The sequence below is a fragment of the Callorhinus ursinus genome, unplaced genomic scaffold (genome assembly GCF_003265705.2).
Source record: "Callorhinus ursinus isolate GAN/ISIS: 27379988/994484 unplaced genomic scaffold, GSC_fseal_2.0 scaffold4, whole genome shotgun sequence".
Taxonomy (NCBI): Eukaryota; Metazoa; Chordata; class Mammalia; order Carnivora; family Otariidae; genus Callorhinus; species Callorhinus ursinus.
Genome location: NW_027397066.1, coordinates 80556156 through 80570959, shown reverse-complemented (window position 1 = coordinate 80570959; position 14804 = coordinate 80556156). Strand labels below are relative to the sequence as shown.

General features: G+C 41.1%; 1 protein-coding gene across 1 annotated transcript; it reads left to right on the top strand.

Annotated features, from left to right (window-relative positions):
* The first annotated feature begins 10998 nt into the window (after positions 1 to 10998).
* Positions 10999 to 11455, top strand: LOC112825478 (huntingtin-interacting protein K-like). Its single transcript, XM_025873545.2, has one exon. It carries the CDS (start codon positions 11003 to 11005, stop codon positions 11366 to 11368), a length of 366 nt encoding a protein of 121 aa, XP_025729330.2. The 5' UTR covers positions 10999 to 11002; the 3' UTR covers positions 11369 to 11455.
* The last annotated feature ends 3349 nt before the right edge of the window (positions 11456 to 14804 follow it).

Sequence of the window (14804 nt, the reverse complement as noted above, 5' to 3'; positions counted from 1 at the left end):
AGAGGTATTTAGCTCTACTACCTAAAATTATGTCACTCTCTACCCCACCTACCCACATACACACATGGTTACCGACTTGCTCGAGAAATTCTCCAAGTCTTTTTTTTTTTTAAGATTTTATTTATTCATTTGAGAGAGAGAGAAAGCACATGGTGGGGGGAGGGTCAGAGGGAGAAGCAGACTCCCTGCCGAGCAGGGAGCCCCATGCGGGACTCGATCCAGGGACTTGATCCAGGGACTCCAGGATCATGACCTGAGCCGAAGGCAGTCGCTTAACCAACTGAGCCACCCAGGAGCCCGAAATTCTCCAAGTCTTAAAACATTTCATCCCTCTGACCCTGAGCTGGCCTAAGGCAAAACTGGGAATAATTAACAGTAGTTTTGATGCTCTTGGGATTATTTATGTGTCAGAAACTCTTATGTAGAGGTGCGTGGGTGGCTCAGTCATTAAGGGTCTGCCTTCCGCTCAGTTCATGATCCCTGGGTCCTGGGATTAAGCCCCACATTGGGCTCCCTGCTCAGCTATTCCCCCTACTTCTGCTCTCTTGCTCTCTCTCTCAAATGAAAAAATAAAATCTTAAAAAAAAAGAAGAAAAATAAACTCTTATGTAATACTAACCTCTAATACTAACCCTATGAGTTAGGTATTTTACAAATAAGGAAATGGAAAAAAAAACAAATAAAGAAATAGAGAAACAAAATATTTTGATTAATTTGTCTAATGTCACATGACCAAGAAAAGGTAGAGCTGGAATTTGAACCAGGTCTGTTTGATTTCAAAGTCCACACCCCTTCCATTTTAGTACACTGCTTCATCTCAACCTGTTTCCTAACCCCTAATCTCACCTCCACTATGACATTGTGTGAGGAGGAAACACCTATATTTTATTTTACCTACTTCTCTACACTAGCAAAGTTACCTGTCTGGTTTAGTTTGTTTTTTTTGTGTTTTTTTTTAAGATTTTATTTATTTATTTGACAGAGAAAGAGAGAGCAAGAGCAGGAACACAAGCAGGGAAAGCGGGAGAGACAGAAGCAGACTTCCCATGGAGCAGGGAGCCCGATGCGGGGCTCGATCCCAGGATCCTGGGACCATGACCGGATCCAAAGGCAGACGCTTAACGACTGAGCCACCCAGGCACCCCTGGTTTAGTTTTTATCTAGGAATAATTTTCTTTTCAGAATTAACAGAAGCTAATCTGAAGTAATCTATGCCAAAGGCTTATAATCATACTTTACTCTTGTGAAACATATATAGGCATTTTGAGAGTAGCCTTTTAAATAAAAATAAAGTAATTCAAAAAGAGGAGTTTTGATTAGATTATCCTTCTTCTTTCATATACTTATGTGTAGCTCAAATCACCAGTGTTTGCCCACTTTCTCTACTCTCAGGATTTTTCCAGATCCTCTCATAGTCTCTATCATTTCCTTTTCAGGGGTCCTCTTTTAACTACTTTAAAATTCACCTGAAGACTTCCTTAAGGAGACATCCTAATTTAATCTCATCCAACCTTGATTAAGCCATTCTTAGTGTTTATAAAGCTTCTATAATAAAAAACTGGTTCATGTAGACTTTGGAGTAGAAAAGCTTCATTAATCAGCATGTCTATTTACCTACAGTTCACTAATAGTTGATTCTTATAACTATGATACTGAGGGGCTGCAAGATTCTGAACTATTAAAGACTGAATAAAGTTTGCTTAATGTACTTGTATTTGTTTCCTATGCCTGCTGTAACAAATTACCACAAAATTATTAACTTCAAACAACACAGATTTATTATGTTATAGTTCTGGAGGTCACAAGTCCAAAACAGAGCTCACTGGGCTAAAATCAAGGTGTTGACAGGGCTGCCTTCCTTTCTGGAGGCTCTAGAGGAAGATCTGTTTCCTCGCCTTTTCCAGCTTCTAGAGGCTGCCCACATTGCTTGGCTTGTGTGCTCCTTCCAGCCAGCAATCACATCTTTTCCTGCTCTCCTGCCTCTTTCTTTCCCTTGTGAGGACCCTCATGATTATCTCAGGCCCTCTAGGATAATCCAGGATAATCTTCCTATCTCATGATCCTTAATTTAATCACATCTGCAAAGTCCCTTTTGTCATGTAAAATAACATATTCACAGGTTCTAGGGACTTAGATATAGACATCTTGGGGGTGGGGGGGCATTATTCTACTTACCTGAGTAGTTAATATTAAACTTACTTTGTTATATCAACTGTATGAAAATTAATAAAAACCTATATGTATAGATGATACATATGTGAAATGTATATGTGAGTATACTTGATAATTTATTTTTTTATTTTATTTTTTTTTAAAGATTTTATTTATTTATTTGAGAGAGAGAGAGAATGAGAGAGAGCACGAGAGGGAAGAGGGTCAGAGGGAGAAGCAGACTCCCCGCTGAGCAGGGAGCCCGATGCGGGACTCGATCCCGGGACCCCAGGATCATGACCTGAGCCGAAGGCAGTCGCTTAACCAACTGAGCCACCCAGGCGCCCTATACTTGATAATTTATTAACTAGTTCTCTAATCATGCTTGGAGAACAGACTTTTCTAACTTTTAATTATGTATGCATGCTTTAATCATTTCATGGGTTTTTGTCTTTCCCAATCCACCTATCCAGATCCACTTTTTTATGTTTATTTCCCTTCCTAGAACCTAGTAATAGTTCAATATGTATAAGTTCTCAATAAGCATCATTGATTGACTCCTGTGTTCTTGACATAATCATCTCTCTAAGGCATTTGCTCTTTCGAAATCCGATTTTTATGATTAAACCAATCCCCAGTTTTCTGGGAACAAAACAATTATAGTAATATGAAAAATTCACATGGAAATCCGTTGGCATTAACACTTTGTAATTATCAGATCAGCAAGCTAGATATTAATTCTAGTTGCTATTTTCATGTAGTCATTCATTTATTCAACAAATACTAGCCTACTGTGAGCTAAGATTTGGGGATATAGCAGTTAACAATGAAGGCTTGTGGGGCGCCTGGGTGGCTCAGTCAGTTAAGCGTCTGCCTTCAGCTCACGTCATGATCCCAGGGTCCTGGGATCGAGCCCTGCTTTGTGCTCTCTGCTCAGCGGGGAGTCTGCTTCTCCCTCTCCTTCTGTCTGTCCCCCCGCTCGTGCTCTCTGGAGCTCTCTCTCTCTCAAATAAATAAATAAAATCTTTTTAAAAAAACCAATGAAGATTTGTTTCCTCATTGAGCACATTTGAGTAAGGAGGACAAACAAGCAACTACATAAACAAAACATAAACATGTGATAAGTACTGTGAGGAAAGGGGATAAGGAGCTGTAACAGACAAAAAATGGCAGTGAGGAAGTAACTTTATGGAACATTATGTGGGAAGGCCACTCTATGAACAAGATAATTAATCTGAGACCTGAAGACTAGAAGCAGATATGCAAAAAACCAGTGTAGGAAAAAAAAACAGATCATGCAAAAAACTGAAACTTTTCAGGCAGGGTGAGCGGCAAGTGCAAAGATCCTGAGGAGGAAAATTGTGGCTGTGTTTTAGGAAGTGAAAAAAGATCAGAATAATTGAAGCATAGTGAGTAGGACAGAGTGGCAAAAAAATGAAGTTGCAGAGATAGTGAAAAGTCAAATAATGCAGAATTGGGGGTTTTAATAGGTGCCAATAAATAGAAGCCCACTGTGTTATCCCAGAATTTAAAACCAAGTGAGATAGGAGTCCGATTAGATGGAGGTCAAACTAGCAGCTCTGTTACAGATTCAGCTGTTGGGGGAGTAGAGCCAAATGGGCTTCCTAGTACTCCTCCTGCCATTGCCCTGGACAAACCAGCAAACCCGTTGTCCCAAACAGAGCTGAACTGCAGGTTTTCCCTCCATGGGCAGGCTACTTACTAAACGGCAGAGGAGAATCAAGCCATTCTGAAGGACAGAACCCCAGAAATCTCTGGCCACACATTCTCCATTCCCTTTCCCCAACTCACCAGTGAGATAATTCTATGCCTCAGGGGAAGGGAGGCTTACTAAGGATGAGAGTGGAGGGGGCAGTTGCTGAGAGAGAACAGGAATATTTCCATAATTTTCTTCCTTCAGAGAGAAGGTTCTCTCCTTTCTATGAATTGTGTGGAGTGGAGGGGAAGGATAAATATCACCCTTATAATCCCATCAGATGCGTCTCATAGGTCATGATACAGAGTTTGAATTTCATTTTAAGGACGATTTACAATTTGGAAAGATCACCTTGGCTGCTGTGAATAATGAAGAGCCAAAGGTGAGAGATCTGTGAGAGATGGTGCGGCTTGCGCCAGGCTGTTGTAGTGAAGACGGAGAAAAGCAAAAGGGTTAGAGGCATAGTGGTAGAAGGACTGGACTTGTTGATGACTTGGATTCAGGTGAGAGTGTCAAGGAAGAATTAAGTGTAAGTAATTAAGGCTAATTACGGCTGAGCTTTCTGGTTCTAAGTGACTGGATCGATGGTGGTGCCTTGTATTCAAACGGGGGAAAACTGAGAGAGAAATAAGAAGGCAAGAGAATCATATTCATTGGATTTGGCAATGAGAAGACTGTGGGTGATTCTGTAAGAATAATTTTTGTGAATCCTGGGAAGTGAAGCCAGATTGAAAGTTTGAAGAAGGGCTAGTAGGTGATTGCTTGTATGCATTTTTTAAAAGAAGTACTTCTGCAGAGATGAGCAGAGAAATGGCATAATAAGGGGTTATGGGATTTAAAAATATTTTTTGTTTTTACACTGAAGTGGATGCTCTCTCAGTGATGCAATGTAGACAGAATAGTTGGAGGTACAAAACCTTTGGAAAGGCAAGAGGGAATGGGACCCAGAGCTCTCAGTGGGCTGATGGGCCTGAGAGTCACCTGAAGTAAATCTCTGTAACAGAAGTGAAGTTACAGATATGGGGGTGGGGAGGGTGGGGGGGGAATGGTAGATTTGATGTCAGGAAGATGGGGAGTCTCCATTGAACAACTTCTATTTTATTTATGAAGCATGAGGGGCAACATTAGTGGAGGGCTGGGGAAAGGCAGGGGATATAGATTTGGGGAGAGAAGAGATGGCATAAAGTAGTTGTGTCCAAAATTATGAATGCAAATCGAATGCAGAAATTAAGTAGTATTGCGGGCAGTGTTGAATATCCATATGAGGTTTGTAATTATCAATGATAAAATATAGGTTAGTCTGATTGTGTTATTTCCTTCAACATTTCATTGTTTATTGGAGATTCTGATGTGGCCAAAGAACTGTTTCTGTGCAGTTAGTAGCACATGTGAGGTAAAAGGATGAGATATTTGAAATGTATATTTCAGAGGTGGTTCAGTTTATAAGTTCTAGAGTATGACCATGGGAGCAGGTGGCTAGAGAGGAACACTTTTTTTTTTTTTTTAGATTTTATTTATTTATTTGACAGAGAGAGAGACACAATGAGAGAGGAAACACAAGCAGGGGGAGTAGGAGAGGGAGAAGCAGGCTCCCTTCAGAGCAGGGGGCCCCATGCGGGGCTCGATCCCAGGACCCTGGGACCATGACCTGAGCTTAAAGCAGACACTTAATGACTGAGCCACCCAGGCATTCTGGAGGAGAGGAACATTTAAGAAGTCAAGGAACTGAGAGGAAGGTTATAGGCTGACTCATTCACATGGATGTTGGAATTACAGAGTACAATGACAAAAGGAGGAATGGAGTGTGAGCCAGGGGCTAGGTTATCTTTGAGTAAAAGGAATGGCCAAGAGATCAGCAGATGGCAGCAGCATGATTTAGGAGGGATATGCCAGATGGCATAAGCTTCAGGAGAGCAGAGGTCTCTGCAGGAGGACCGTGGGGAGCAAGGAGAATACCTACCCAGTTTATTGGCCCTGTCATAGGTGGGATGTGAGGGGAAAAACCGCTGTCACTTGAGAGGGCTGTAGGGTAAAATGTCCTCAACTGGAAAGTGAGTTTTCAGTCGAAAGATGGAAGGGAAAGTTTCTAGAAGATTAAGAATGTAACAGAGGATTTTGTCATCAATGCTTCTTAATGAACCATGCCACAACTCAGTGGTTTACAGTAATAGTTTTATTATCTCTTGAGATACTATAGGTTGACTGGGCCCAGCTGGGTGATTCTTCCAGTTCTTATGATGTCAGATAGGGTTGAAGTCACCTGGGATTTGATTTGGCTGAAAAATCCAAGTTGCTTTGTTCCCATATCTGGTGCTTTACTGGTGGTGACTGGAAAGCTAGGGACAGCTAGTCCCCCCACTTCTCTGTAGTCTCAGGGTCTCTCCCTCTCCACCTGAACTTCCCAGCAGTGTTGCTGGACTTCCAAAGTGGCAGCTCAGAGCTCCCAAAAGCACAAACGTGGAAGCCGCCAGAACTTCTTGAGGCCAGAACTGGCATAGCATCACTTCTGCCATATTCTACTGATTAAAGTGAGTCACAGGGCCAGTCCAGATTCCAGGGAGGAAACTCACAATATTGTCAGTGCCAGGAGATGTGATCCATTGGGAGCCATCCGTGGAGATTAGCTACCGTAAGAAGTTTGTTGACCCTGACCCAGGATTTTTAGAGGGCAGGGTGGAAAGATTGAGATGGGACTGGGATTCAGTCAGAGTAGAAGACTGCAAAGCAGTATGGGAATGGAACAGCAGGTTGTAGTGGATGATAAAGGCATTTGTACTTCCAAAGATGAGTGAAGTAAAAAGGAATCTGAGACATCATGGGATTGGTTCTACTAAAGCAGTGATCTCCAGATTTCTTTTTGATTTTGCACTCCTGACTAAAAAATGTTAAACATTCCTCATACATTATAATCACATAATTATTAATTATATGTATTTAATAATGGTCTACAATAATATGTACTTTATAGAACAAACAAAATAGAAATTAAGAATGATGAGATAAAAGAAGATTAACTAAATAATAGTTTTCATACTATTTCATTCTGTTATCAATGGTTCAACAACCTCTTTGCCCTTTCTACTGAGAGCAATTTGGTTGACAATGCATCATCAATTTTAAAAATCTTGGTTTAATACCTCGTGATATAGTGGCTCAGAGGTCTAAGTTTAGTTTATTCCCTGTTGGTTTTAATGGCTATTTTAGCTGAAAGATCTATCTCACAAAAATAAGTATAGCCAGATGGAAGAAGTGCACCATTAGTTGTGTTTGCTAAATCATGATACTTATTTTTTAATCCCATCCCCAATTATGCAAAGGGTTTCATTGAAATTCAGCTAGCAAACATGTATCATCCCCAATTATCAGTCAGTTTTTCTTGGAAACTAATCAGAACTTATTGCATTTTTCTATTTTTAAGAAATGGGTTCAAAACCCATCAAAACTACTCATTTGGAAGATTTTTAAAAACCATTTTAAAAACTCTATTTCCACATTCTTAAGTGTACAGATATTAAAAGTTTTACATTTAAATTGTTTTCAGCAACAAAATTACAGAACAATGGAACATTTCCAAGTAACTATTTTCAAAATGCTCTCTGTAGCACAAATGTCTTTTGAACAGCACTTTCTCCTTCATTATTGAAAATGTCACCTTTACCTTGAAGAAACTGATTAAGAGTATTATTTTGTTTTCAAAAATATCTGACAGTCACTTGTATTCATAGAAAAGGTCAGCAAATTGGGCACACATGTCAAGTTTTTTAATTTATTTTTTAATGTAATTTTATTTATTTATTTATTTTTAAAATATTTTATTTGACAGAGAGAGACACAGCGGGAGAAGAAACACAAGCAGGGGGAGTGGGAGAGGGAGAAGCAGGCTTCCCGCGGAGCAGGGAGCCTGATGGGGGGCTCCATGCAGGGCTGGATCCCCGGACAATGGGATCATGACCTGAGACGAAGGCAGACACTTAACGACTGAGCCACCCAGGTGCCCCTTGTCAAGTTTTTTTAAAGGTAAGTGTTAGTCAGCTTTTAGTTGGACAATCCTTTCTATGAGATAACCAGTGAACTGGCTACCGTGTGGTCAAGAGATTTTCATGGTCAGACATTGTCTTTGACAAAGTATACAAAACCTCCATTATGATTTTAAGGATCTAATCTTATAAAAATGAACCACAGTGACAACGTTCTGTGTAGCACAGAAATTCTGGTACATACAACACATTGAAAACCAATCAGCTTCTGATCACCTCCATGGACAACCCCCTGCTGGGCCCACTGTACATGCTGTTGGGTTTGACTTGTGGAACATCGAGGTCAGTAGTGTCAGTCAGTGCATTCAGTATTAGAAAAGTATAAATACCTTCATACTTTTTAGACACAAAATAAATATGTGCCAAGTTTGCTATTTTATTCTTGCTCCGCATGGTTTTTTTGCACACCCCACTTTGGAAACCGTGTCCTTTGAGTGGGATGAAGAGGATGGGGGCTTGGTTTTAGCAATATGGTCCTAAGTAAAACATTAAAACTGACTGGGGTTACTGCTCCATCTGGCAACACTTGGTATAGTAGAATCTTCACGCCCAAAAAGTCTCACTGTAATACAATTCTTAAGCACCAACTATATGCAGGCAATGGTTGTGACAATGACTTTCACACTGGAAGATGAGAATTGGAGGAAGAGAGAGGATGAAGAGATTGATATTACTAGATTATTTTTCTCACAACATTCTTTTTTTCTAGTTTTATTTTTTTTTCATTTTTTAAATTTAAATTCAGTTAATTAACATATAACAGATTATTGGTTTCTGAGGTAGAGGTCAGTGACTCATCAGTAACACCCAGTGCTCATTACATCACGGGCTCTCCTTAATGTCCATCATCCAGTTACCCCATCCCCCCATCTTCTTCCCTCCAGCAACCCTCAGTTTGTTTCCTATGATTAAGAGTCTCTAATGGTTTGTCTCCCTCTCTGATCTCATCTTGTTTTATTTTTTCCTCTCTTCCCCTATGATCCTCTGTTTTGTTTCTTAAATTCACATATAACTGAGATCATATGGTAATTGTCTTTCTCTGATTGACCTATTTCCCTTAGCATAATACCTTCTAGTTCCATCTACGTCATTGCAAATGGCAAGATTTCATTTTTTTGATGGCTAAGTAGTATTCCATTGTGTATGTATATATATATATATATATATATATATATACACACCTCATCTTCTTTATCCATTCATCTGTCGATGGACATCTGGGCTCATTCCACAGTTTGGCTATTGTGGACGTTGCTGCTATAAACATTGGGGTGCAGGTGCCTTCTTCAGATTACTACATTTGTATCTTTGGGGTAAATACACAGTAGTGCAATTGCTGGATCATACAGTAGCTCTATTTTCAACTTTTTGAGGAACCTCCATAATGGTTTCCAGAGTGGCTGCACCAGCTTGCATTCCCACCAATAGTATCGCACAAAATTCTTAACCACCAAATCATAGAGAATAAAAACTCTTAGTGTTTGACAAGACCTCTAGGTGACAAAGAGATCTGATCTAACTCCTAGTCTTCAGGAACAAATTATATACATTTATTAATGCACTTAATATTTTTTCCATAACTTTTAGCATATATTTTAGAACTGAGGTAAATGAGTTTCAAGGATTTACCAAAGATTACACTTACAGTTGGTGGTGAAGATTAGCTATCTCAAGTACTTCTCTTAAGAAGCTCTTCAGTTACTAAGCTGAGGTATGAAATGCTTAAACAAAACACAAAACTCCCCCTGAAACAAAAAGTACAACAGGATTTGTGCCATCAGGGGAAAGCATGAATGTCCAGATGCTAAAGTCAAGGAACAGAGTATGGTGAGTTTGGAAATGACTGGGGTATGATTTGCAACAGGAAAAGAATAGGCGAAAGAAGGAAGTCATTGGAAACATTTGTCTTAGAACAAACAAGCACATTGGACCAGTGACTCACAGAAAAATGCTAGATTTTCTTCCAGCAGTAACAGAGGAAAAGGATATCTTGTTGGTTGTTTGGAGATGATTATAGAATAGGCATTGAATGTAGGAGTCCGGAGCGCAGAAAGAAAGAAGAGCTCATGCTCTGCTTGGCCTCATAACAGAGCTCCTCTCTGCTCTCCCCTAAATATCAGTGGAGATATCCTCTAAACATCTCCTCTTTTCTTCCCTTCTCTCCCCTACACACACTCCCTGAATGTCTCCATTTAGTCCTAGATCTGTATGTCATCTCTGATCTTGACACTGAGTTCCAGATTTGTGTATCTAGCTACCTACAATGGTATTTCCTCTTGCATGTCTTATAAGCATTTCAAATTTGATGTGGCCAAAAAGAAAGTTCAGTAGTCCTTCCATCCCCAGTTTGCTCTTTTTAAAATATTTATCATCTCATTTTTAAAGATTTTATTTGTTTATTTGAGAGTGTGCAGAGTGAGAGAGAGAGCATGAGTGGGGGGGGAGAGAGAAGTAGGGCAGAGGGAGAGGGAGAAGCAGGCTCCCCAGTGAGCAGGGAGCCAGACAAGGGGCTCAATCCCAGAATGCCAGGATCAAGACAAGCTGAAGGCAGACACTTAACCGGCTGAGCCACCCAGGCAACCCTACCAATCTCATTTTTGTTAAAACCAAAACATGGAAGTTTTGGCTGATTCTTTCTTTTCTCTTTCTGTCCCTCCCCTACCCCCACACCCAATCCATTTGATTCTTCCTTCTTTCAAAACACATTTCACATCTGTCCACTTCTGTCTCCGCTACACCAGCTGGTCCAAGCCACCATCTTTTCATGACTAGAATTCTTTATGAGCCTCCTACTTTTCCTCTTGCCCTATCAAAATTTAATCTCTGCTCAGCAGCTAGAGTCATCATTATAAAATGTAAATCAGATTCGTCACTCCCTTGCTTAAAACCTTTCAAAAACTTCCAGTCTCACATAGAAGAAGATCCATACTCCTTACCCTGGCTTGCAAGGTGTCATGGGATCTCTCCCATGCATTGCATCTTTGTCATCATTTTGAACTCTCCATTCTCTGTTTCCGGAACATGCCAAATTCATTCCTCCTCAGAGCCACTGAACCAACTATTTCCTCAGTCAGAAATGCTCTTTCCGGGGATTGATATGGCTACTGAGGGGGATGTGGAGCTGGAGTTGGAGACCGAGACCAGCGGCCCGGAGCGGCCTCCCAAGAAGCCACGGAAGCATGACAGTGGTGCGGCGGACCTGGAGAGAGTCACCGACTACGCGGAGGAGAAGGAGATCCAGAGTTCCAACCTGGAGATGGCCATGTCAATGATTGGAGACAGACGGTCCCGGGAGCCGAAAGCCAAACAGGAGCGGGAGAAGGAACTGGCCAAAGTCACCATTAAGAAGGAAGATCTGGAGCTGATAATGACAGAGATGGAGATCTCAAGAGCAGTAGCAGAACGGAGCTTGAGGGAACACATGGGCAACGTGGTAGAGGCTCTTATTGCCCTAACCAACTGATTTGGGCTTTCTCAGACACACTCACTGGATTATTTTATTTCAATAAGGATGTAGCCTTTTTTTTGCAGTTAAAAAAAAAAAAAGAAATGCTCTTTCCTCAGATATTTCCATAACTGCTTTCTTTTGTCATTCAGGTCACAGCTCAGATATCTCAGAGTAACTCAAGTTGCCTTACTTCTTTAAAGTACTCAAATCTGAAGTAATCAGTCACTCTATCACATCAATGTTTTTTCTCCATAGCCTTTTTGTTGTCTGATATAATCTTGTTTTATTTATTTGTTTTCTTCCTGTACTAGAATGTAGCAACAATGAGAACAAGGATTTTGTTAATTAGCACTGTTAAAATAGTGTCCGGCATGATTTTCTTTTAAATACCAATCCCATGTTCTAATTTAGTGCACTGGAAGAGAGATCTTTAAAGACAGAATATCATAAGCCTCATTAAAAGTGTCTCATATCTAATGCTATTTGATGGAAGAAGGGGTCATATCTAACAACGTTGTTTGGTAGTGGGAAGGAAGTCTAATGGAACAGCTGTTTGCTAAAGAATTTTAATAGCTTTCGATTTCTGATGTAAGGAATGAATAAAGAACCTTAAGGAGCTCTTCTGAGCATGTACTATGCTGGTGATAGTTAGGTTTACGTCCTTCCACCCGCCCCCCGCCACTATTTCAAAGTAGAGCATTTCTATGAAATCTTTTGTTAGCGGAGACGCTGTAATACGAAGAGGCAATTACCATTTACTTCAATGTGAACATTTTTTTGAGCATTTCCAGACTCCCCAAAATAACCTCTCTTAGGCTTTTCTCATACCTTAGGACATATCTTGCTAACAGATGCACAAAATGAATTGAGATAAAGCACAAATACAGGCACAGTTCAAAACTATGGCCCTGGGGGCGGAGCAAGATGGCAGAGGAGTAGGAGACCTGGATTTCGTCTGGTCTCAGGAATTCAGCTGAATAGGGATCAAACCATTCTGAACACCTATGAACTCAACAGGAGATCGAAGAGGAGAGTAGCAACAACTCTCTGAACAGAGAAGCAACCACTTAATGGAAGGTAGGACGTGCGGAGAAGTGAATCTGAGGCGATATTCGGGAGGATAGACGGCGGGGGAGGGGGCCTCCATCGGCCCTTCTGGCAAGTGATAGAGCCGCGGAGCACAAAATCGGAACTTTTAGAAGTTGGCTCCGCGGAGGGACGTCGCTCCAGTGGCTAAGCGGGAGGTGGAACCCTCGCGGGACAGTGTGGTCTCAGGACCCTCGGGGTCACAGACAGACTGGGGGTGCCTGAGTGCAGCAGAGCTCCCAGGTATCAGAGCGGGGAAGCCGGCTGCAGAGACGGAGCCGAGGAGCGGGCTCTCAGCTCCGGGTTGCCATAAACTGTGATCCACGGCCCAGTCGGGCCACTGCTCCTCCAGCAGGGACCCAATAAGCGGCAGATCCGGGAAGACTCCCCTTCCTACCCCGGAAGGAGCGGCGCGGGAGCGCACCGCGGGGATCTGCTGGGTTTGGAGACTCCACACGGGTTCGGGTGCCAGAGAGGGAAATGCTTGGTCACAGGCCGGGTGAGCACGGAGTGCGGCCGGAGACTGGGGACACGGGAGTTATGGCTGCTTTTCTCTGGGGGTGCACTGAGGAGCGGAGCCCCGAGTTCTTGCCTCCTCTGGGGCGGAGATTGGGAGGCCGCCATTTTTCACTGTCTTCCTCCAAAGCTGTACAGAAAGCTTGCAGGGAACAAAAGCTCCTGAGAGCAAACCCGAGCAGCTTGCTTAGCTGAGACCGACAAGGGCGGGGCAATTCCGCCTCTGGCAAAGACATTTAGGAACCATGGCAACAGGCCCCTCCCCCAGAAGATCAGCACAAACAGCCAGCAAGCCAAGACCAAGTTTACCGATCAAGGAGAACAGGAGAACTCCAGCGCTAGGGGAACACTGCACATAGAATTCATGGCTTTTTTTTTTACCATGATTCATTAGTTTTTCAAAGTTAATTTTTTACCTGTTTTTTTAATTTCTCTTTTTCCCTTTTTCAACCAACATCTTATCAATCCCTTTTTTTAAAAAAACATTTTTTATTTTTCATTTTTAGAGTCATATTTTATCCCTTCATAGTAGTTACCCTTATTTTTGGCATATATATATAAGTTTTCTCTCTTTAAAATTTTGAGATACAGTTTCTTCTAACAGATCAAAATATACCCTAAATCACTAGTGTATGGCTTTGTTCTAGTCTCCTGCCTGATCACATTCTCTCCCTTTTTTTTTTTTTAAATCTTCTTCTTTCTTTTTTCAGACAACTTCTTAACATATCAATTCCTTTTATAAAATCTTTTGTAATTTTCATCTTTACAGTCATCTTCCATCCCTTCATTGTATCAACCCTTATTTTGTACATATATAAGTCTTTCTTCCTTTAAAATTTTAGGAGGCACTTTTTCTAACAGACCAAAATATGCCCAAAATCTAGTGTGTGGCACTGATCTATGCACTAGCCTGATCATACATGATGATATTCGGGTTTTTTTGTATTGTTCGGTTTTTGTTTTTAATATTTTTCTTTTTTTTCTTTCTTTCTTTTCTCTTTCTTTTTTCTTTCTTTCCCTTTCTTTTCCCCTGGTTTCAGGCCTTTTCTGATTTGTATAGAGTATATTAGCTGGGGACGTTGTTAACCTGTTAGCATTTTGTTCTCTCATTCATCTATTCTCCTCTGGACAAAATGACAAGACGAAAAAAAATCACCTCAGCAAAAAGAACAAGAGATAGTACCGTCAGCCAGGGACCTACTCAATATGGACATTAGTATGATGTCAGACCTAGAGTTCAGAATCATGACTTTAAAGATACTAGCTGGGCTTGAAAAAAGCGTGGAAGTTATTAGAGAAACCCTTTCTGGAGAAATAAAAGAACTAAAATCTAACCAAGTCGAAATCAAAAAGGCTATTAATGAGGTGCAATCAAAAATGGGGGCACTAACTGCTGGGATAAATGAGGCAGAAGAGAGAATCAGCGATATAGAAGACCAAATGATGGAAAATAAAGAGGCCGAGAAAAAGAGAGAGAAACAACTACAGGATCACGAGGGCAGAATTCGACAGATAAGCGATACGATAAGACGAAACAACATTAGAATAATTGGGATCCCAGAAGAAGAAGAAAGAGAGAGAGGGGCAGAAGGTATATTGGAGCACATAATAGCAGAGAACTTCCCTAATGTGAGGAAGGAAACAGGCATCAAAATCCAGGAGGCACAGAGAACCCCTCTCAAAATCAATAAAAATAGGTCAACACCCCGACATCTAATAGTAAAACTTAAGAGACTCAGAGACAAAGAGAAAATCCAGAAAGCAGCTCGGAAGAAGAGACATGTAACCTACAATGGTAGAAATATTAGATTGGCAACAGAACTCTCCACAGACACCTGGCAGGCCAGAA

Excerpts from the sequence above, each read along its gene's own strand:
- LOC112825478 (XM_025873545.2), top strand. The coding sequence starts at position 11,003 with ATGGCTACTGAGGGGGATGTGGAGCTGGAGTTGGAGACCGAGACCAGC.